At 50.6% G+C, this 24,622-nt stretch overlaps 1 protein-coding gene across 12 annotated transcripts in view; it reads right to left on the bottom strand.

The window, feature by feature from the left end:
* CAPN15 (calpain 15) overlaps positions 1-24,622 on the bottom strand; it is a 60,785-nt gene that overhangs the window by 24,954 nt on the left and 11,209 nt on the right. For 7 of the 12 annotated variants that reach the window (XM_062611992.1, XM_062611986.1, XM_062611982.1 and 4 more), the window contains one exon: positions 18,920-19,238. The exons of 4 other annotated variants lie outside the window; for them this stretch is intronic. In XM_062611992.1, the coding sequence (XP_062467976.1) occupies positions 18,920-19,095 (176 nt within the window). In that variant the 5' untranslated portion in view covers positions 19,096-19,238. Of the gene's footprint in view, positions 1-10,926; positions 11,623-18,919; positions 19,239-24,622 lie in introns of those variants that run through there. One more of the 12 variants, XM_062611987.1, reaches the window with a different exon arrangement.

Raw genomic sequence — 24,622 nt, 5'->3', positions numbered from 1 at the left:
CACACTTCCATGAAATTGGTGTAATTTAGGTGTAGAGAGTGCAAAGGATAGCCTGGTTCTGCTATAACATTTGGAAGTGCCTGCAACTCCCACAAAAGCTGCTCTCTCGACAGTCCTCCAGCAAATGGAAGGCAGGAATTCAGGACCAGAAAGACACTAGAGAACAGTAGTTTTGCTCTTAGAAAGCCTGATAAAAATGGGCTCATCTACCTTGTATGTTTTTCATCATTACACTCCATCTTTGGTCCCAGAACACTCCCCACATAAAATAAAGCTGTTCAGCAAAATTCATGAGCACCTGAAATGGAGGAAGGTCCAGACTCCAATGAAATCAATCCCACAGACCAGGATGATACACATCTGCTATTGAATAAAATGATTACCTGATTGCAAGATGGCTTGTATAGAAAGGCTCAAAACCCCGAGACTTTCACACCTAGCATTCAAACAGAGGCCTCCACCCTGAAAAACTGAAAGACAGCATCGTCCGCAACCCAAAGTGATCCACAGCCAAACAGGGCTGCCCAACAGAGAAGCTGTGGCTGCCCCATCCCTGGCAGCGTTCGACACCAGGTTGGACAGGCTTGAAGCAACCTGGTCTAGTGGAAGGTGTCCCTGCCTGTGGTAGGCGGTTGGAACTGGATGAGCTTTAAGGTCCCCTCCAACTCAAACCATTCTGTGATCATGATGAAGGTTCTTGCCAATATTATTTGGAAACACAGGTATTATGAGAGCTGCCAGAACTCAGCTTTTGGCTCTTCAGACTCATCTTTTAAGAAACTCCAGTGGAAAGGTTTTCTGGAAGCAGCAAAAGGGAATTTGAAATGACATTTTCTTGAGAGGTTTTCATGACAACAACCTGCTGCTGAGCCAAGTCCCACAGTGACCCCAGCCAGCAGCCAGTGGGCACCAACCAAACCTTCTGGATGCTTCAACTCTACATGCCAAGTCAGGACAAAAGCTCAACATCAGCCACCAAGGAAAAGGGCTGATCCCACACCCCGGCAGCCAGAGACAAGACTTGGATCCAGTGCCAGGGATGCTCCTGGTTCTATGACACCCTCAGGGCACACACACAACGATGGGTGCTTGAGCCCCACTTGCTCACCGATGTTGATAACAGGTTCAGTACAAACGTGCATCACAGTTTCACTTCAACAGCCCCAGCAGGAGGGAGTTTGCAATTATTCACATGTGGAGAAGCCTGAATGCTTCTGCTGCAAAGAACAAAAAGTTTCAACCTCTGAACAGATCCCTCTGGTTAGGAGGGTAGACTTTGAAGGAAAGGCAGGGGCTCCGGAAGCCTATTTAATCATTTCCTGACTGGCCCATAAATCCTTCCCTGCCTTGAGGCAGCTCGCAAAACTTCTCAAGAGCCTACAAGGGGTCAATCCTGGTAGACACCTTCCCTGGTTGATAATACAGATGAACTGAAAAAGGTGCATCAGGATAAGGGGAGGGTGGTTAAGCTGCCATGCAGCAGCCCTGGACATGGTCAAAGGCCAAACAGGTTCATATCTGGCAGAAGAGGAGTGATGCTGCTGACCTGGCTGCAGCATTCAGCTGCCACCTTCAGCCAAAATACTCTGGACATGGCAGGTGAAGAGATTATTACAGAGGAAATGTGGTCCTGGCAACAGCAAGGACTGACATTGACCCAATCACGCAATGAGCAGAGACCAGCAAGACACCAAATCTTCTGGGATAAGCTGTAGCACAACCCCTCCATGCAGCAATGTCTTTCAAATCTCAAGGTGTGCCAAGGAGGTACTAGGAGCATCTACACGCCTCCTGTGCCCACAGGAACCTGAGGACAAACATACCTGGACCAATATGAAGCCAAATGTCACTCTCGAGGCAGCCTGTCCTGAAGCCACAAGGGCTCCTGCTGATGTGGACAAATTGGTGAGCAGTTTAACGTGACCAGGACATATCATGCAGGCGTCACCCCTGTCAGGAGCACAGACCTCTAAGCCCCCACTGAAGGTTTTTTTTATCACTACATGCCCTTTTGACAAGGGCCTGTAGGGACAGGATAAGGGGAAATAGTATTAACCTAACAGAAGGGCAAGACTCTGCTGTCTTAAGCACATACCAAGGAGAGATGTCCTTTTTTGTTCCATCAAGGACATGTGCCACTCCCTCAGATCCGACAGTCAAGGGGTCTTCCTTTGTGCTCCCTGCTCTGTTACTGCCTCTTAACCATCTCCAGTGCAGAATTCCTGGGCTGGCTCTTTCCCAAGGTCCTGCCATCAACCCTTCTCACCAAGTCTAGGGAGGACATCTATTATCAACATCTGTAGATTTGCCATGGGAACGCCAACAGGATGGGGACAGCTTCGTATCCATGCTTAGCTGTGATGCTTGGGTTGGGAAAAGTGGGAGGGATGGCCAGAAGAGCTCAAAGTGGAAGGATTTCACATGAAATGTGAGAGGGAATAGACTAGAGGACATCTCTTAAGATGTCTCATGTCTGGAGAGGATGGACAGGATTGAGGAGCCATGGGTGATGCTCTGTGAGCATCTCCACACCCCTGCCTCATTCTCATAGTGAGTGCCACCAGCTCAGCTCCAAAATACCACCCTGTACTTTCAGAGTGTAAATTAAATCTCTTCTTCCCAAGATGAAAAGGAAATTCAAAGCTATTTGCTGCCTTTGAGGCCTGAAAGGCAGAATACCGCTGTTGGAAAGCACCATGCAGTGTGGAGAAGGCGGCCTGGCCCCATGCATGGCCCTGCAGGGGTTGAGGAGTGATGGGAGCTATTGCAACGCAGGCATGACCAGGGGAAAGGTGGCAGGAGGACCCTGCCAAGCCCCTCTCTCCTTTTGTCTCACCAGCACCTAGCCCTGCTCATCATCAGCTGCACAGGGCAGGCCACTATTTGCTTGAGAAACATCCATCTTTCCCCCGAATTCCCCCTGAAAGAATAAATCAAGGCATAGCTCCAAGGTGCAATTAAGGAAAAAGCAACAGTAATCAAAAGCTTGGTACTATTTGGGATGGAGGGAGAGAGAAACATTTGTGTTTCCTGAGGTCTGAGACTGAGGAAATCAGCGCTGCAGCCTGCCAGAGGAAGGAAGTAGAGCCCTGAGCCTCCTTCTCTCCTGGGGCTTTCCCTTGGCCACCATCACAGCTTCAGGCAGAGCTGCTGTCAGGTGCTCTTTTGGAATCATAGAATAGTTAGGGTTGGAAAGGACCTTAAGATCATCAAGTTCCAATACCCCTGCCACCGGCAGGGACACCTCCCACTAAACAATGTTACCCAAGGCTTTCTCCAACCTGGCCTTGAACACTGCCAGGGATGGAGCATTCACAACTTCCTTGTGCAACCCATTCCAGTGCCTCATCACCCTCACGGTTAAGAACTTCCTCCTTATCTCTATCCTGAACTTCCCCTGTTTAAGTTCAAACCACTACCCCTTGTCCTATCGCTACAATCCCTCTTCCTGCACATAAGGAAGCTTCTCCAGAACCAAGCAAGCACTGCAGCATCACTGTCCTACACCAGACAGCGCCCTCCCATAGGCAACATCTCAAGGTACCACGAGCAGGACTTGATGCCTCCCAGTGAGATGGAAGCAACAGGACACTTGTGTCCATTGCCAGCAGCCATCAGGCTCTCTTCAGGATGGCTAACCGGCCTTAATGAAAAGCTAAGCCAGCCCTGTGCCTCAGGAAAACAGCTCATGCTTCATAACCCAGCCAACAAGCTTTGCACTGATGTGCAGAGAGAAAGACTGCTGAGGGACAGAGGAAGAGAGAGGAGCTCTAGCAACTCCTGGCATCTCTGGAGTTCAATTCTAGGGTTAGATCAGGGCACAGTGATCAAGCCAGCACAGTTACACTACAACTGTTACCTGGCAGCAAGAGAAACGGTGAGGATACAGGTTCCTCCCAGTGCCAGTGCCACAAACTACAAAGCCCTGTTACTTCGTGACATGCTTGAGCAGCTCCTTCAGTGATGGAAGATCAGAAGGCAGAGGGGAAACCTGAATGTCCTCTCTTCTTCTTCAGGAACCACATCTGCAACCCCTCCAAAGAACAGTGATGCCAAAGAAGGCTCTCAAGGCACAGAACAGAAGCCCAGGGCACTGTCCCTGATGAACTGGATATCAGGGTTTGTACACACATGCACACACTCACTCTTTCCACTGAGTCCTTGACTCCACACACAACTTTCAAGTGCACCCACATTAACTGCCAGATGCTGGAATAAACATGCAGTAAAGCTTGGTGCTCCCTGGAGCCATGTCCCTCCATGCTCTACTGACCTTAGTGAAGTGGGGCCAAGGGCTTGCTTGTTCAGCTTGGCTGCAAGGGCCAGCATGGAAAGCAGAGGCTTTGAAGAGTAGCAAAGCCCACCAACCTCAGAAACGGCTCCAGCCTTTCCTGCTCCTGCGTCATCCGTACCTTCTGCATCACCAATCCCCTTCTCAGGTTACATCAGGTCAAGCAGATGAACACAAGACTGCACACAATTTGTTGCTGCGCTGGCTGTAGATTTGGGAGCCTGTTGCCATGCTCTACCTTGCAGGCTCGGGGAAGAAGAACAACAAGGAGGGGAGAAGCTGCCTCAGGTGCTCCTCAGACTCAGGGCAAATGAACCAGCATTTCCTCCATGCAATAGGAGGAAGAAGCAATTTATTCTGACAAATGGTGAAAGCCTGTAGTGGGTCCGGCCCTTGCTGTCAAAGCTGGTGTACCACACAGAGGCTTACATGCTGGAGCAGAGAGGGGAGGGCACCGCAGTCAAGTGGTATCTGCATCACTCACAGAGGCAGACGAGCAGCAGCCCAGAAGAACCAGGCTGAAAAAGGTACCTGCTTGTAAACCTGGGATGCTGGTGGCAAGCAAGCACCATGGCTGCTAGCCAGGCACCACTGCTTGCCCTCACACCTGGGACTGCCAGTGAGCAGCAGGGCTCAGCACAGCCCTCTTTAGAGGGGTCATGTCCCAACCCATCAGCCTCAAAATGGGATGAACCTTCAGGCACGACGGTCTCTGGGCTGAGGCACAATGTTAAGGACCATCCAGCAGTGTGGCACAGGTGGGATGTTCATATTTGCATCTTGAGCTTATAAATGAAGTCCATGTTGGCTGTGGAGTGTTCACAGTCCAGGAAGCCAGGAAATAAAAGCTTGTAACTTGTAGGGGGCCTGTGACAAGAAAGATCTGGGATGCCAGCTGTTGGAATTAGCCAGGAAAGAACAGGCAGCACCACAAAAGCCCCCTCAGAAGCAATGTAATTCCAGTGTGATCTCCAGTGAATGCACAGATATGGCTGTGTGTCCCCTGGCCTGCAACATCTGCCTGGCTGTCACATTCCCTCTTTCCATAAAGGTTCTGGACAGAACTGGGAATTACTTTCTCACTGCTGCCTAAAAAACACCATCAGCATCTGAAAAAGCCAAGACCTCACATGTGTACTCACTTCTGCATATATATCTGTGCAGCCTTGTGCCTGAGGTAGGCAGAGGAGTTTTGGAGAGCCCTGGATTCTATTTCCATGTGACCTCCTATCTAAGCAGCAACCAAAGCATTGACAGACCACTGACTCCAAGACAAGTTCAGAAACCAAACGTGAATTTGTCAAGTCCTGGCAATGCTCCTTCATTTACCATTCTCTAAATTATGCTTACTCAAGAGCAGAATGATGTCCAAAGCTTTGGGTCAGTCCAGACCTGCTGTCTGAGCTGTAATAACCAAGTGTGGGAGCATGCACTTGCCTGCATCCCAGAATAGAAAGCAGCTGGAGTCACATCTGAGCACTGCCAATGGGAAGATGAAAGACTTTCAGACACTCTTTTTTTCTGCTGAAACTGTCTTTATGGGCTCTTCCGCTCTCACCACATACACAGCTCCTTTAGCTGCTGATTTTCTTCAGGTGCTGAAGTTTCAGGTGCTCCTGGGAGGAATCTCCAACTTTATTTATTCTAGCTCAAAACAGAGGCATATGGTTGATCACAGATATTCAAGGGTTTGTGTATGTGTGTGTGTGTGTGTGTATGAGAATCTTAAGAGAACAAAATACACATCTGAACCTTGAGAGCTTCCAGGATCTTTGAGCACTCAGCGTCTGGCCCCAAAGGAGCAGAGAACCACCTCAGCTCTGCCTCCAAACATCAGAGCAACGGCTGGGAATGAGTTTCCAGCTTCTCACCTACATTGCACTAGGTCCTTTGGTGCTAATGAGGAGATTTATACAAACCCAGGAGATCATCAGGACTCTTGGTCCCTTTCTAGAGCACTCCTGAATGGGATGAAGGTCCAATCTCCGGACAAACCCGGAGCCAAAGATGAGGTTAAAGAGGATCTAACCAGGAGCTGAAGCAGCTACACACACCCCTTGGGAGCAGAGTAGTCCTCCTTCACCCCAGCTGCAGAAGCACTGGAGGATCTCAGAGACCCAGGCATGGTGATCCTTCAAGTAAGTCTTGATCACCTCTCTCCAGGTCCCATTTGAAACAGGCCCTGGAGAAGCAGAGCACAGGCTGCTCTTTGAAGGAGGATCTAAGCATAAAGGCACAGAACAAGGAGCCATTCAGTGCTCTGAATGACACTTCATGGGGAATTGGGAAAGCAGTGGGAAGGAAGGAGAGAAAATACAGATAGGGCTGGCTTCTACAGATATATTTTACAGTAAAGAGTCACCTGCTCTCAGCAGAGAGTGCAGAAGGCAAGGAAAGGAGCAAGAAACTGAACTTAAACTGCCCTCATCTGTGGAGCTGAGACAACTTTAGCAAGGAGGGTGGACACATGGGACAGAAGGACACTTGATTCTCCTCCATGAGCTCCCCACACCTGAGGCAGGTTTGAACAATCACTTCAACAGCGACCCCTCCAGAAGAAAGCAAGTTGGATGAAGAGGAAGCTCTACAAGTTGTCTGCATTTCTCCTTCTTTAAGCCAGTTGAGGAATTTGTCATTGAGGGTCTCTGGTCCACCTCAAAAGAGCTTGTGCTCCCTGGAGAGCAGAGCAGGGTAATGTGCATACCTGGAGTTGGAGCCCTGCAGTGCCCAGACACAACAGCAGCTGCTGACCCAGTGATTCTCCTCTGCTAAATCCCAGCTACTCCAAACCGCAGGAATCTCACTCTTTTCTAAAGAACTTCTGCAGCAGATGCCTTTCCCCTGTGCACCTTGGTTTTCTCACCATACATCACACAAGTCATGCTGACTCCAGGCAGACCCATCCTTGTGCCTTTCAACACTTGCTCAGTGTTTTAAGAACCCGAAGTGGAAAATGTCTTTGAAGTTCCAAGCACAGCCAAGAAGAGGCCAAGATGAAGGCACAGGCTGTATTTTTACTCTGGTGTGGTGATACCTGGTCTCAAAACAAGGTTGGCCAAGCTCAAGCATGGTGGGGACAGGGCTACAAACACAGGCAGAGTACCCATCCAAGGAGACAGGACAGGCGCTGGGAAACATGTTCTGGTGTGGGAGTGTGTAAACAGAAGCCTCACACGAACTAAATGGCAAAGGTTTTACCCTTCATGCACCACATAGGGCTATTTCCTGCCATTCTTCCCAGCACAGCCCCGAGAGGATACACACATCAGGAAACAAGAGCACCTACATGTGCCAGGTAGGTTGGAAGCACAGGTCCATTTGCCCAGAGGAAGACAATCTTCTATATCTTTAAGAACAGGAACAACTTTAAATGTCACATACCCAAACAACAGCAAACCATGCTATCATCCCTCTCATGACATGCTGGAGGCTGTTTCACATCACCTTCCAGCACACCATGTGCCAGTGCTGGAGGCTGGGGTGGGAGAAGAATTACCCCATTTCCCAGGACTAGAAAGATGTGGTACTAAGGATAAACATGTTTTGGATCCTGTAACTGGAAAGAACCAAGAAAACCTGATGAGAATGTAAACCAGGCACACTCAGGACTCACCCATAGCCTCTTACTCTCAATGCAAACTCTCTCACTCATGTGGGGAGGCTGGAAGAGGGGATTTACTTGTGGCTGCCAATCTAAATTGCTGCTCAGCTGAGATTTATGCTGCAATTTGTGATGCTGTTAGAATAAAATTGGAAGAGTGGTGGGGAAAGAGAAAGAGAGGGGAGGGAGGAGAAACAGATCAGGAGCAATACCATGCCAAAGCTGCCTGCTCCCGTTTCTCCCATCTCCAGTGAATAAATCATGCTGCATTTCCAGCTGCTGTGCTCCAGCCTTCAGCTCCTGCAATGCTATGGCTGGACTCCCCTCACAGGGGGCATACGCAGGGTACAGTTAATAGAAACTCATCCATCTCCACAGCAGCTCAAGTGTCAGGTTCAATAAATACAGCAGGCAGAGAATGGCACAGAAAGTCCAGGGCATCCACAGGCTGGTGGCTCCCCGCAGGACTTCCCCACTGCAGCCACCAAGGCTCCAGAGGACAGGAAAAGAACCACTCTCACCTCAGATGTCACCCCCTGCCTTCTACCTTCTCATTCCAGCACTGGTTAAACACCATTCCTACCTGCCGGATCAGAGGTGAGCTAAATGATGCCCTGTACCTCCAGAGCAGACCAAAATACCCACCCAACACTAGCACTGGTGACCACTCAAACTGAAGTACCTGCTTGTGGTGCTTCAGCCAGCAGCTGAGTTCAGTTCCTTCTTGCAAGGAAGAATCACTGAATGATTTGGGTTGGAAGGGATCTAGTTCCAAGCCCCTGCCATGGGCAGGGACACCTTCCGCAGATGGGAATAGACGAGAGAAGATGGTATCCTGTGCACAGGCTGAGTCCCGCCAACAGCAGTGGGTTTGTCTGCAGCTGACCTGCAAAGGTCACTTCTCTTTCTCATGTGTCTGAACTTTAGCAAGGACAGTTATCAACAGTTACCAAGACAATCAGTGGGATAAACCATGTTATCTCACTGCGGTTTGGCTGTGAATGCTTCCCCTTTCCAGCCTACTTGCCATTTCCATTTCCTTACACTGATGGCTTCTAGAACAGCTTTGGCATGTACAAAAACAAACCATCCCGGATGTGGAGAGCAGAGCCAGACCTGTGCCTGCTCTGCACAGCACCCAGTGCAGGCAGTGAGACAGGATCCTTCAACATGTGATCTCCACCAGCCTCAAACCCCCAGAACAAGGCTGTGCTGGGGCAGGCTGAGCCACACGACGCCCCCAGCACCCCAACCTGCTCCTTCTGTTCATGCCCCATGTTCTAGAGCTACTGCCCCCTTAACTGAGCCAACAACACACCCGGCTGGCTCCTGGAGCAGTCAGGAATTACCAGGGAAGCCCCTACAAGTTATACAGGACCCTGGAGGCCCTGACTCAGTTAACTCAGACTGTAGAACTGTTTACTGCCTGTTTACTGCCTCATAAAGATGTCACATACTTAAGTTAGTGCTTTGACAGCTGGAATCTAGAGGATGCTGCTAGCTTGAGCATGTGCAATTAGCCCTCACATATCCACATGCTGCACAGAAGCGTCCTGCATGAATGAGGCCATGTTGGGGCTCCTCTAGCAGCTCAGCATCCCTCCCTGCATAAGACACAGTGCTTCCTACTGAGGAAGGCAGCTCCTGCTCTCATTTAAAGCTCTGGATCCTTTTCAAGTCCCACACAAATTGCTCTTGGGTAACCTCAGCACACATGCTCCTCAAGGACAACCTGAAGGACATCACTGCCAACCTATGGGCACAGGACAGAGAGGAGAGGAAGAACATGCGTGCCCTGCCTGCAGCAGGCTCAAATGCTGCACAAAACAGATGGGTCTTGTCACTGTCTGTGCCCTCCCCACCACCTCACCACCAGCAGCAGTTCCAGCAGCTGCTCACACATGTACCAAGTGAGACAGTGCTGCAGAGCATACACCAACACACCCAAAACACACGGAGCATCTACCTCTGCTGTAGGAAAACATAGCCCATGGGAAAAACAGGCTGACAGGGGGGAGACTGAGATGAGCTCTTAGACAGAAGCTCTTCCCTGTGAGGGTGCTGAGGCGCTGGCACAGGGTGCCCAGAGAAGCTGTGGCTGCCCCATCCCTGGCAGTGTTCAAGGACAGGGCTTGGAGCAACCTGGTCTAGTGGAAGGTGCCCCTGCCCGTGGCAGGGGTTTGGAACTGGAGGAGCTTTAAGGTCCCTCCCAACCCAAACCAGTCTGGGATTCTATGAAAACAGGCTGTTGTGCCAGGCTTTGCTGGGAGATTCCCCAAGGGAAGGTGTAAAGCAATGGGGTGCCCAACGCAAGCCAGTGCCACAGCTGTAACCCTTCAGCTCCTGCAAAAAAAGTCTTTTCCACATTTGAGAAACACCAAGGGTTTCCACATTTGTCCCTCCCCACAGACAGACACAGCAGATGTGTAGCAGGAGAAGCTTCAACTCCTCAACAGGGAAAGTTAAAGAGGAGGAACCTGTTTGCTCCAGCTGGTGGCGTAAATCCCAGTGCTACATGGGGCATGTACCACCATGTACCAGGGTGCTGAATAAAAAGTGCCTTGTCCTTTATGTCCCAAGGAATCAGGGCAGGGGGAAATACCTATACATCCATACACACACACATCTATCCGTCTACCTATTTACAGCATCACTTCTTCAAGATATGCAGGTTAAAATCAGATTTTAAGGAAGATCCTGCTTGTGCCCACCTTCTCTCACTCCACAGTTGGGGAATGCTATGGAATGCCACACGGTACAGAAACCCTGTCCCCTCCCCACCAAAGGTGGCAAGACCAGCCCCACAACACCTTATATTTTGCCCTAGTGAACTTGCCACATTCCAAAGGCAGGAGCCCAGCTGCTCCATGTTCCTCTGAGCATTGGGAGCAGCACAGCTTGAACCCACACGTGTGGGTCAAAGCTGAGCTCTGCACTGCTGCAGGCAAGGGCAGGCTAGGCCCCTCCAGCTCCCAGCAAGCTGCCAACTTGGCAGAGCATCCAAAGCACCTGCAGCCTAAACTCTGATACTTACCCTGTGCACTGCCCCAAGCCTCCTGCTGAGTGTCGCGCCACCATCCAGAAGGGCTGCGGGTTGTATTCACACTTCACTTCCACTTCCCTTCTGGTTTGAATGTCCTGCTGCAGCCTCAGAAATGCCATCTGGAACACAGGAGCAGCCTCCTTCTCTTCAGATCAGTTCTTCACAGCTCCTCACAGTGACCTTCAGCACCCACCCCTCGCAGGGACTCAGTGATGCTTGTGGGCAGGGATGCTGCAGGATGCACCCAGCCTGCACAGGCTGCTGCTGCGATGCTGGTGGTGTGCCAGCATTGGACAGAGTGGGAAGGGCAGGAGCACGGGATGGGAACCAACTCAAAAAGCCCAGAGCAGTTTGTCAGCACTAAGACACAGCTATGTGGCTTGGTTGTGGATCCCTGGGCAGGAACAGACAGATGCAGCCCCAGCTCACAGCACACAAACAGCACCCAAGTACAGCTTACCTTCCCTGTGGCTCCTGAACAACTGCCTGTCTGTTTCCAAGGCTGGAGGGGCTGTTTCACCAGGGAACAAAGGCATGCAGAGGGTTTGTTCAGCACACGCTCCCCTCCATCTCCTCCAGGCACCAGCAGAGCTGGAATCAAGGCAGCCTTTCAGCTCGAATCCAAGCGCTGGCCACAGGGGTTGGAGTGGATGAAGGGTGCTTGCAGCTATGGGTGTCCTCCCCTCTCCCTTCCTGAATCGTGGCAGTCAGAGACCCAAGCCCAGAGCCACCAATGCCAAACTGGATTACGTTACTGGTTGGAGGAATCCAACACGGCTTTTGCAGCAACCAGTACCTGGTTAACTTTGGAGGAAAACAATGAGCTCCAGAATGAACCCAGGGAACGGGCCGGCCACTGAACAGCTCGGGGAGCAAGGGAGCTCCCTGCCCTCCCATGGGCAGAGAGCAGGAGCCTGTTCTTGCCTTCACACCTGCTCTCACGGACCAGGACAGCAGGAGCATGAGGTTAACACAGGCCAGGACAGATGCTGCAGACTCTTACATGGACTGGCTCGTGGCTTCCACCTGAGCTCTTTACATGACCCTGGGAGAACCATAGGATCCCAGACTGGTCTGAGTTGGAAGGGACCTTAAAGCTCAGCCAGTCCCAAACCCCTGCCACAGGTGGGGACATCTTCCACTAGACCAGGTTGCTCCAAGCCCCATCCAACCTGGCCTTGAACACTGCCAGGGATGGGGCAGCCACAGCTTCTCTGGGCACCCTGTGCCAGCGCCTCAGCACCCTCACAGGGAAGAACTTCTGCCTAAGAGCTCATCTCAGTCTCCCCTCTCTCAGGTTAAAGCCATTCCCCCTCATCCTGTCCCTACAGGCCCTTGTCCAAAGCCCCTCTCCAGGCTTCTTGTAGCCTAAAGAGGCACTGGAGCTGCTCTGAGGTCTCCCCTTAAGGAGCCTTCTCTTCTCCAGGCTGAACCAGCCCAGCTCTCTCAGCCTGGCTCCAGAGCAGAGCTGCTCCAGCCCTTGCAGCATCTCCATGGTCTCCTCTGGACTCGCTCCAACAGCTCCACGTCCCTCTTGTGCTGTTGTTCCAGAGCTGGATCAGGACTGCAGAGGGGGTCTCCCCAGACCGCAGCAGAGGGGGAGAATCCCATCCCTCTCCTGCTGCTCAGGTTCTGGGTATGCAGCCCAGTACACGGGGGGGTTCTGGGCTCAAGCTCTCACTGAAGCCAGGCCATGCGGACCTGCTCATTGACCAACAAAACCAATGAAATATCCCCCCCACACCCCTTCCCTACATTTCTTCCTTCCTTGCTGCAGTTCAGTCAGGCTCCTGAGCTTCCTGCTGTCATCACATCCATCCATCCATCAGCTCTTTCCGGACAACTGGGAACACTTCACAGCTCCAGGCTACATGCATGACACCTTTCAGGGGGCAAGTGATTTGTCTTGAAACACTACACCAAGCTCCTTCCTCTGCAACCAAAAAAAAACGTCCAGGGAACAATGCAGAAGGGTTGCTCTGGAAAACAATAAACCCTTCTCTGGCTCCTCTTACTATTCCCTGCTTTTGAAATACATAAAAGTTAAAAAATTCATCACCTACCAATCCCTCTCCCACGTCACCATACCTGCATCTGGAAGTATGCCTGCTCCAAACAGAACACCAACGGGCTCCCCCACACCCTACGACCACACATTCCTGCAGCACCCAGCACAAGAGGCCGACTCCCTTCCCAGCAAAATCACATCTCCAGGATCTCTTCCCAAAAGAGATGAAGAGGACAGGACCTCAGATCCATGCCCAGCCAAAGGTGGATGCTAACTAACCTCCTTCGTGCAGTGCAGTATCCTGAGAGCACCAAAGCAAAACTACCCAACAGGCCACTTGGAGAAGGACCTGAACCTACTTCCCTGGAGCAACAGGGAGCAGCCAGGAGCACCCCAAAAGCAGGTAGGCACTGCTTTCCCTTCTTAAGGCTGGCATTATTGAAGGGACAGGTCCACTCTCTCTCCATGCTGTGCCAGCAACATTCCAGGCAAGGGGTTCAGGCACTTCTGTTCAGGTTTTATCGAATCCCACTGTGTAAGACCAGGAGGATATGGGCTCAAACTGACTCTGCACCATCCTCCAAGTTATTCATAGCTCCAGAGCTATAAATAGTCTCAATTTAAACAACTACGAGGCTCTGGGAGTAGAGCAGCAAGCATGGAAATTGGATGGGCAGGACTGGAAGCCCCAGGCACAGGAAGAAGCATGTCCCAGTGCCAGCTTCTTGGCACTGCTCTGGCTTAAGCAAGACACTATTACAGCTGCTGTGTGCTTCCATGAGAACTGGCAAGCCTGATGCTCCCATCAAGCAGGTACCACGCCAACTTGCAGCATCATTTTACTCTACCAAATCCCAGCTGAACTTGATGCCACAGCAACTTCCAGAGAGAGCACAACCTGCAGAGGGATGTGCCCAACTAACTGCAGCCCCTGGGGAACACAAGCTCGGCTCTGGTGTGAAGAACAGGCATGTCCTGAGTATCAGAGCTGATGTTGGCACCCTTGTGGTTTCAAACAGTTGTCTCTTTTTCCATCCTCATCCCTCCTCTGTGGATATACAATCAGAGCAATTTTGGTTATCCCCACCTTTTCCACAGGCACATGTCTCTGTTCTTTGCACTGGAAGGGGAGCTGGACCAGCTGGAGCCCAGAGGTCCATTCCAACCTAAACCAGTCTGTGATTCTTTCAAGAATCAACTCTGCAAAATCAACTCTCTGAGCATACCCAAACCCAGCAGGTTGCTGGCAAGAAACAGGGAGCTGTGCCTGCCCCAACCCCAGCTCTTTCAGGACACAGGGCATGGACACTGTCCCACTGAGGCTGATGCCCAGCCTGAGGGCTGACGACAGAAAGCAGAAGCATGGACACCCTCCAGAGTCACCCGATGTTTTACCAGTAGTTTTTCCCCTCAGACATCCCCCTTCACCCTTGGGCCTGGGTTTCCCCAGGAAGAAACACATCCTCCAGACACCAGTTCTGCTTATGTGGTGCTTGGAGGCAAAGTGCCATCACACAGGAGGGTGGGATAGAGATGCACACAACCACATTCCGTCTCCAAATGGCTCCCTGCCATTCATGGGCACACTTGTGTCCTGTTACCAACATCTCCATCAGCCTCAAAATGGCTCAGAGCCCCCAAGACAGGATCGCATGATACCACTCAGCAGTTCTGACTGTCTGCTTTTCACGCACTTAAGCCACGGAGTTCACAACCACCAAGGTCACGATGCCTCGCTCCAGGTTTCTTTTCCGTGGTGCTTGGGTACACAAGAGCCCTCCCACCAGCTGCCAACAACAGCAGCAGGTCTCCTCGCTCCTCTCTAAAAACAGAGATATATTTTTAGCATTAAAACATAAGGCTTGTTCCTCCCTCCACAGTCATCGAGGCCCAGATGTATTTCATTCTGAAGAGGCTTGTATAGAAAATACAAAGACTCTGTGGAATGCTGTGGGAAACCCCAGAAAATGCATATTCTCTGGAAAAGGAAGGAGCTCTGAAAGCTTTAACCAAAGCGAGTGGTAGGCAGAGCCACTGAGGTTCATCTGCACAGACCATGCAATGCTTTCCCCACAAAGCCTCTCCTGAGCAGAGCAAACTCGCGCAGTTCTCGGTTCTCAACAGGACCCTGCTGTCCCTCTTTATGAATCTACTTTATGAAACAGAAACATTCCCTTGAATCTCATCTGGGAGACAGTTCAGTGCCCAGATTCCCTCCTAACACCTTACAGCTATGGAAGGATGCACACTAGAGAGGTGCTACCACCACTTTCAGGAGCAGGAGAAGCCACCACTAGCCCACAGCTCTCAAACCATTCAATTCCAGCAGTTGCAGCAATGGACCTGTATCCTACCACCCAGATTTGTGGCATGGCATCTTGCTGCTTTCAGCTTCATGAAGGGTTTGGCACATCAGGAAGCTTGGCCATGATGGTCTGCAGGCTCAGCTGGACACTCTCATTCAACAAGAGCCTGGGTCAAACAACTTTAAGTGTACAAGCAAGGAGGAGCTCAAGGGGACTTGCAACTAAGCCAGAAATTTGCCTGGCTACACACAGCTACGAGGCATGTCTTTTTAAATAACATCTTTGCCATAAGCAGAGATTTCAGCAGTAAGATCCCTGTAAGTAACATGCATATGACACCTGGTGCCTCTAGTCCTTAAGTAGCTGTGTTCTCCTGGCACACTGGAGAAGACAGGGACCTGCTCCTGTTTAAAAAGTGGAAAGCTGACACAGAGAAAGAGATTCTGCAGCGTGGCCCAGAAGAGACCAGGGTTTCAAATCTGGATGTCATACGTTTACTGCTTCTACCATGAAAGCCCTTTCTCTTCTCCCTCCTGTCCACCTGCCTTCATGAGACAGAGAATTCCAGACCACCAGAACCCCAGGCAGCAAGAGACAATGAAGCTTCCTCCAAGCTTCTAAAACTTTGAAAGCCAAACAGCACTGATTTCTGCCCTTATTCCCACCTCACCCTGAGGAACACCTTCCTGTGGTCCCTCACCAAGTACAGACCAAAGTTATTTAGGAAGCACTTGCCTCCCTGTTTTGCTGCCTGGGAAGGGCTGCATTCATTCCCACAGGGGACGACCAGAGCAGGCTTGGCTGTGTGCTGCTCTAGAGCATCTGAAGCATTACCATCTCTGAAGGTGGCCACAGGCAGGGACAGAAAAATCAGCAAGAAAAGACAGGTCTATCCCAGAACTCCTGTCTAGCCTTGAACTGACTTCTCAGTACCCCACTTCCTTCCTGTGCTAAAGGACTCCAGGGATGAGGCCATTCACAGGCAGGGGCTGCCTCTCCTGAGCTGTTCTGTTGACTGACTTCATTCTTTTAAGGGAATACATTTATCAGCTACTCTCTGAAAGCCAGCCTTCCGCTGCTTCTTCACCCTGTTGTCTCACCCACCTCAACATAAGAACTGCAGGTACTTTGATGCCTGACAGCCTGGCTGATCTCAGCAGGTCTTTTGAACCCACTTCCATAATCACTGCCTAAAGCGAGTTCTTCCCACGCAATTCACTGCTCACTGAATCATGGCCAGTGATTTTCCTGTCTCCAGGAATCATGCAGCACTTTGCTGGGATGAGCTCCCTTCTCCCTTTAGCAGGGGATATGCAAAATTATCAGAAAAACCACTCCTGTCCTAACAGGACACCAGTGTTATCTGCACCAAGACCGGCAGTTCCTGTTCTTGCCCCAACATCCGCTCCCAACATCCACAAAGCCTGGTTGTTCAGGAAATTTATTTTCACATGTCAAGATTTCACTTATTTTCTCAAGCTCCTCCAAGCTACAGACTTTGAATCACGAGCAGTCTCAGCTGGCATACACAAGGCTGCAGAGACACAACCTCTTCAGTGCCCTGTGCCAGCTTTGCACTGGAAGTCCCTAAACTTCAGTACTGTGCAGAGGCAAACTGGGGCATTCATCTGTGAGCTGCTGACAACTTCCCCAGCTCTGCAAGGAACACAGGGAAGGCAGCAGTGCAGAAGGAATAACCACAGCATCCCAGACTGCTTTGGGCTGGAAGGGACCTTAAAGCTCATCCAGTTCCAACCCCCTGCCCCAGGCAGGGACACGTTCCACAAGACCAGGTTGCTCCAAGCCCTGTCCAACCTGGCCTTGAACACTGCCAGGGATGGGGCAGCCACAGCTTCTCTGGGCACCCTGTGTCAGTGCCTCAGCACCCTCACAGGGAAGAACTTCTGCCTAAGAGCTCATCTCAGTCTCCCCTCTCTCAGGTTAAAGCCATTCCCCCTCATCCTGTCCCTACAGGCCCTTGTCCAAAGCCCCTCTCCAGGCTTCTTGTAGCCTAAAGAGGCACTGGAGCTGCTCTAAGGTCTCCCCTTAAGGAGCCTTCTCTTCTCCAGGCTGAACCAGCCCAGCTCTCTCAGCCTGGCTCCAGAGCAGAGCTGCTCCAGCCCTTGCAGCATCTCCATGGCCTCCTCTGGACTCGCTCCAACAGCTCCACGTCCCTCATGTGCTGTTTCCCCAGAGCTGGATCAGGACTGCAGGGGGGATCTCCCCAGAGCACAGCAGAGGGGAAGAATCCCCTCCCTCTCCTGCTGCTCACACTCTGGGGATGCAGCCCAGCACAGGGGGAGGTTCTGGGCTCAAGCGCTCACTGAAGCCGGGTCACGGGGAGCTGCTCATTGACCAACACCCCCAAGTCCTTCCTCTAATCCTGCAGGAAGGACCCAGCTCTATTTTCAGGATCACTCTAAACCAGAAGGACAAACCTCCCCAGAACAGACCACCAACCAGAACTGCAGGCCAGCCACAATGCTTGGTACACAGAGCAACAGATGTTGAAAACTGCACAAAACAGCCTTTATAAATGCTTCCTGGGCATTTCTAGGAACTCAAGCCCATGACTGAGACCAAAGGCAACACCCACTTGGTTTAACACTGTTAGCAGCTGAACAAAGAAACTGAAAACAAGACTACAAAGGAGCAAAGTGTGATGGCACTTGCTTCAGTCTCCCAGAGTCATGCACCAGACCCCGTGAAGCACATTCCAGGACTCGCAGCAGCAGAAAGGCAAAAAAACAGGGACTACACTACAGATACTACATGACCATCACAGCAAACACCTCCACTGGAAAGCCACAACAGCTCAGGGACACTCAGAAGCAAGCAGCTATTCCTGAAAGGCTAGCAACTCCAAACTCAAGCAGGTACAACCACCCACCAAAGCTGGAATCTACACAGAGCAGGCACCAGGCAATGGCTCAAATATTATTAGCACACAACACAGCAGCCCCTGTAGCCAAGCCCCTGGCAGAGGGTTTTTAGATGCTTTTAACATACCTCTCAACCTGTCAGAGACTGAATGCAGGACACCAGCCCTTCAACATGAAGAACAATTCCTCACTGCAGGTGGCTGATTGGGAAGGGGCAGAGGCAATGACTTGGAATACCCCTCAGTATTCAAGTAGGGATACTGAGGGGTAGAAATTGAGGAGTGGAAATTGAGGGGTGGAAACACTGAGCTCTTTTGCAGAGTAATTCTGGTGTGTTTCATTCTCCTGGACCTGGTATTCAAAAACATTTTGCTGCTTTTGCATGTTAACAGCTTCTCCTGCCCAGTTCGGAAGCTCTTGATGCTTTCACAACCCAACCTGGAGTCACAATCCTCCATCTGTGATACCTAGTGCAGTTGGGAGGTCAGAAAGAAGTGGAGCCAATGGCACACTCATTAAAAGAATGGAGATCACATTCTCAGGCAGTCACCTGCACAATTCAAGTGAGTGAGGAATAGTGGGATGAGTCCTGCAGTCTGTTCTGCATCACACAGCTTGGCATCACGTGTGGAAATCTGGCTCTAGCTTTCATGAGGAGCTGCACTGAGCCTCTGGACAGAAGGACCCCACACCCAACAGGATGCAAAGTAACTCATCTCCCAGATGCACCACCCTGGATTCAATCAGAGAGGTAAGCAGGTAAGCAGGCTCCTTCCCCTCCTCCTTACCTTCGCACCCGGTGGTGTAAATGCTGATGCTGCCGTGTTATAAGGGCACTTTCCCAAACAGGGCCACTGTGACTACTCCTATACCAGCTCACGGCTGGGTGCCCGGGGTAGGGTGTGCTACTGAAGCCATGGTCCGACTCCGTCTCTGCGGCCAGCGATGAGGCAGAGCTCCCCATGGTTCCCCCTAACCCAGGCCACGCCGAGATTTATCCTAGGTTAGGTCCAAGCCAGTGGCATGGCAGTTCAGGTGGAATAGGCGAGGTGCTGCGGCATGGGCTGCTGCAAAGATCCTGACACACTGGAGAAAGGGAGGTCGGTTCTGATCAAGAGTTGAAAGAAAACAAACGAACAAAAAAATAACAGAAGAGAGAGGGGAAACAAGGAAAGAAAAAAAGAGAAAGATAAGGTATGATTTAAGCAACAACCCTCCAGTTTTAGAAACCTATTCATGCATGCTCTGACCAGGATCCCCATCATGGGAGATGGGAAGGGCTGTTTCACTAAATCCAGTTTTTGCTGCCTGAAGACTGGGAGTACAGGGGCTCTAGAAGAGGTTCTCCCCAGTTCAACTCCCCCAGGCAGGGCAAGCAGCCCCACTAGAGGAGGAAAGCCCAGCAGAAAGCCCTTGCCACCACAGTAAAGCAGGAGAAAACGGGACAAGCAAGCCTCACCTGAAGCCCAAACCAACACCCTGGGGAGCCACACACATAGAAAGGTGATTTTATTGTGATAGCTCTGGGCTCTGACCAGCACACAGGTTTTTGTTACCCTCCACTACAAGAGGTATGACTGGATGGCTTGTGTGTGGTCAGGATGTTTAATTTTTCTTGTACATGAAATGAAATATCCCTCTTTTCCTGCTCCCCACTACAGAAAGATTGAAACTGGGCAGACTGGGTATCTGCACCAGCATGTTTTCTGTGGCTGTTTCACACAGTGCAATGAAATAGTTCCAGCTCAAGCCAGTTTTTAGCTGATACTGAGCATGCCCCTACTGACAGGGGCAGGTACTGTTCCTCCTTTTCTCCCTCTCTTTCCTACAGTTTAGAATTTATTCTTTGAGCATCCTCAGAGTCAAATTACAGAACCATGCTGTGTCCTGCAGTATTTACAAAAGTTAAACATGTCTCTCCTTAATGGAAAAAGGCCCGGCAATCGGGATGCATGTCAGGAGGAACGGATCAAGGGAACATTTAACAGAGCAAAAAAGAAGAAAGGAGGAAGAATTAAAAACCAGCACAGCTGAGCTTATTCAATTACCCACCAGGATTTGGAGAGATGAATGAACAGCAGACAGACACTGCGAAGAAACTACTTTGTGCCATAAAAAGGCTGAAATGAAGACTCCTTAAAATACAGCTTTTCAATCCCAGCATTGATCTGAGGGATCAAGAAAGGCCTTGACAGATAACAGACTCCCAAATGCAGCAGCTCAAGGAGCAGGTGCAGTTTTACTATGAGCTTAATACCAGAATGTGCTTTCATTAGGCCATTAGCTGCAGAATGTCAACTTCTCTGTCACGGTCTCTTCTCTGTAACCTGCAAAGCCTGGACTAACAAAATAAAACTGGGGAAGAAAAAGCCCAAGAACACAGATTTCCCTACCTCGATTTCCTCAGTTTAATTGGTCTGCCCAACTGCTGAGCATCAGCCAACACATCCCTACACCGTGCTTCCCGCTACCTGCCCAGCAGCAAGAGTGCAGTAATTTTTGCAGATCCAGCCAAAGAGGATCCCTGGCGCTTCCCCTCTCATTTCCTGCTATTCAAGCAGTTCATTTGTAACAAATCTGAATTTCTGGCTAAATGGAAGACATGTGATGTGAGGGGAGGAGTACTTCTAAGTACCATCAACTCGAGTCTAGCTGGAGCCATCAGTTGTCGCACACGTGTGGCTGCCCCATCACCGGCACTGTATGTGCTCCAGCAAAGGCACAGGGGATGCAACTCTGAGACCTGCTAGAAGAGCAAACACAGCCTCTCACCTCAAGGCTTGGGTTCTACTATGATAAAGTACATAAATAAAGGCAAGATGGGTAGAAACACAGCCCTGAAGAGCTCACTGTAGGCTGAGCAAAACAGAAGGCAGGATGCTCAGTTAAGAGCTTCCAGAGCTAAACTGCCAAATAAAGCAATTCCACATGCTCTTATGAGACCACTTCCTCAAGCTGGAAAAGCAGAAGCTTTTGCCTCCTCCTCCACACGGAAACACCAGTTTTAGCTCACCACAACAAGCAAGAGGCATGCCTCCTGCCCGCATTACTGCTGGCTCCCAATGTGTTGCTTGGGTCTTGGCCCATCCTCCTCCGCCAGCTCTGCACCAGGGTCTCTGAGCTCAATGCAAATGCTCCACAGGGACAGGAGAGACTGGGAATCCTGATTTAAAGCAGTGCAGTAAAAGCCCACAGTGGGTGGAGCTGGGGAGAGGAAGGGATCTATAAATAGGTGGAGGATAACCTAGCTAAGTCGTAGTGATCTCCAAGACTGTCTGGTCTAAGTGGGCTGCTTGGCTGAGAGTGCTGTGTGAAATCGGATTTCTCCAGGCAAAGCAGTAAATCCTTTTCTTCAGGGTGACCCCTCGCGCCAAGTGAGAGTAGCCAGTGAACAATATTTAGGGGAGAATGCTGGCCCAAGAAGAGGAGAGGGCAAACCTGTTTGGAACAGGAAGAGCAGCAGCATTACAGCTCAATGCAAAGCGTGTACGTGCTCGCCATGCTGCACCAGAGAACGCCTTTGGCCAACACTAAGCAAATGAGGAGCCTGAAAGAAGGAGAGGTGAGAATGGAAACTACATTACAGTGAGGGAAGGGGTCAATTAAAGAAGCCCACAAAGAAGGCCTTTCTGGAAGCACTCACCCTTACTTTGGAAGAACTTCTCCCACTGAGCAGGGAGATGCCCCAGGAGATGTCCTACAGGCACACTGCCCAGAGCAGAACAGGGGAGGCTTCAGCTGCTGAAGGGGAACAAACTGCCAAGAGCTCCTTGGCAGGAGGGACGAGGATTTTCCTTCTAATTAATAAAGCACTGCTTCCACCTATCTAATCCGGAGAGGAAGCAACAATGTGAACAGATTGAAGTGTCTTGAGAAGGGTGGATCTCACTCATGGAAATTAACAGTTAAGCACCTTAGCAAGATGCTGAGTTTGGATTTTGTTTTTTCTGCCCCTTGCAGCTGCAATAATTACCAGGTTTCAGCTGACACTGTTTAACTGTTCCCAAAATACTGCTTCCAAAATAAACTCAGATTTGATCTTCCTACCCCCAAGCCATGTGCACATGCTTACCCTGATCTGTCATACATGATGCAGGACCTTCCTCAAAGTGCCCCATCAGCACTCTGAGCACAGGGCACTTCAGGATGGTAAAGCTCTCACATGGAGGTTCCTCCTGCTGCTGCATGGACAGCAGAGCAGTGGCCTAGATGCTTCCAGATAAACCTTCAACAGCAGATGACAGTCTGACCCTTTGGGCCCAGCTCTTTTATCACACCACCCCAAGCAAAGCAGGCAGGAAGGGTGGGAAGCGGGGTCTGTCCAACCCCCCTTCTGTCCCTCCAGCTTCAAAGTGAGTTTTGGCTCTGAAGAGAGTAAAAAACAGAAAGAAGGGAATTATTCCATGTGCTCCATCCAGCATTATCTAGGAGGTTAGAGAGTAAAAAACAGAAAGAAGGGAACTATTCCATGTGCTCCATCCAGCATTATCTAGGAGGTTACAGGATCAACTTTTCTGAGGATCCTCCTAAGATCAGCCCCAAGCTCTTCCTTTTGGCACACAGCAGGAAGAGGAGACAGGTCCCTGCCTCTTGGTTTTCAGCCCTCCCAGACTCAGGGACAAGACTTTGTCAAGTCATTAATTCCTCCACTATCCCAACCTTTAAATAAGCTCACCTCTGAGCTACTCCCTTGCTCCAGGGAAAATCCAGGAATGAACACGCAGCCACCCCACACCGTAGACAGCTCTTGTTTGAGGTGGTGTGCCAGCATCTGGCCCAGGAAAAGGCACATCATGTACCTGGGGGAAAAGCATCCCTCAAAGCTGTGCCCAGAAGAAGTCACACAGGAGGAGGCTGCAAGTACCTTCTCCTCCCTCTGCTGTGTGAACTCCCCCGCCTGGGGCCTGGCTAAGATGGGCTGGGATCCAGTATCACCGGCAACAGCAAAAGAGGAGCTCTCTATGCTCACTTACATGCAACCTGCTGCCTTCAGGGAGAAATAAGGGTTCTTGAAGAGCTTTGAATGTCCCATCCCCACACACAGCCCTAGGGACTGCAGAATGTGACTTGCACATCCTTAAACACAAAGTAGTTCACTGAGGTAGATGAGCACAGCTGACATGGGGCATCAAGCTGGAGCAGACTACTTCATACATCATGAAGACCCTTGGCCCTCTACCAATCTTGCCACCAGGCACAGCAGAGCTCCCTACCTATCACTGAGGGACATGTGTGAAAAGAGAGTCCAGTGTAAGCAGGGAGCAGTGTACAAAGATGGGTAAAGGGCACAGCATGAGACATGTCAGCATACAAAGGTTATAAAGCCCCAGAGGAGGCTTATATGGTATGGGATAACTAAAGAAGGATTGCTTAGTGGAGTACGGGAGGTGCGTCATGCCAACCAAGCAAGGAAAAGAAGCTCAAGCATTTGTGTGCACAGAAAATGACACACAGCCAACCCCCAGCTCCACACAGCAGGGCGGCCCAACCTAAGGATATGCCAAACCAGGTACCAGCAATTACCACGCAGTGCACAACTCAGATTAACCAGCCTGCAATGACCCTGGTAACAGAAGCAACCCCAGGGGAAGAAGGATGAATAATCTCTCTTCTTCCACAAGGCAGGGGGAGAAAAGCAGTCAAGCAACAAGACATCCACCTCAGGCAGATGCAATTCAAGATGTTAAACACTGACCCAACAAGAGCTCTATGGTTCCAGTGCAGCAAGAGCTCCCATGATCACCCGCAAGGACCCCTGCACAAAGCAGCCAAGCAGACAGGAATGCTCCGTGTTTTGCACAAAGCCGGTGTCTTGGTGACAAGAAACAAAGTTCTGCTGCTTTCTCCCTGCCTTCACCTGCCAAGCCAGCACTACAAGGCAGCCCGAGAGCTGCAGTCTGGCAGGAGATTAAGGAGTCAGCAAGTTACAGTTCCTCTGCAAAGCTTCTGGCAGAGAGAGAAGGGAAGGTCTCCAAGGACAGACTGAGGTATAGGTATAACAGGAAGGATGGGCCAGTGTCGGAACACTCAGCTGGGATGTGGGAGGCTATTTTAGCCCTCATGCTCTACCACAAAGCTTCCTGTGTGGCTCAGGGCATAGTCCTGGCACTGGGAAAGTGTGCCTCACCTCCCAGGGCCAGGAAGTCTCCAGGTTCACAAGGCACTCAGATGATAGGCAGTGCTGGGAGGACAGGGAACACAGAGAGAAGGGTAAAACTTGCCCACCCAAACATTTGTTATGGGGCAGCAGGGCTGAGCAGAGAGGGCAGTCAGATGTTATGGCCTTAGAGGAAACCTGGGAGACAGGAAGCTGCAAATGAGCTATTTAACAAATCATGTTAGAAACAAGCTTGGTGTACTGCTTGCAGAAGTATCATCAGATGAAATGAGCTGCCTGGATTTCCAGATGGGCTATTCATGAGTTAAGAAGATAATTTAACCTGAGTCCTAGACCAGCACCAAACAGGACCTCACACTTCATGCTATGCTTT

Source organism: Pezoporus occidentalis, unplaced genomic scaffold, assembly GCF_034315485.1.
Source record: "Pezoporus occidentalis ecotype Australia unplaced genomic scaffold, CSIRO_AGI_Poc_V1 ctg158, whole genome shotgun sequence".
Lineage (NCBI taxonomy): Eukaryota > Metazoa > Chordata > Aves > Psittaciformes > Psittacidae > Pezoporus > Pezoporus occidentalis.
The sequence above is the reverse complement of the archived record's forward strand: the minus strand, read 5'-3'. Positions and strand labels throughout refer to the sequence as shown.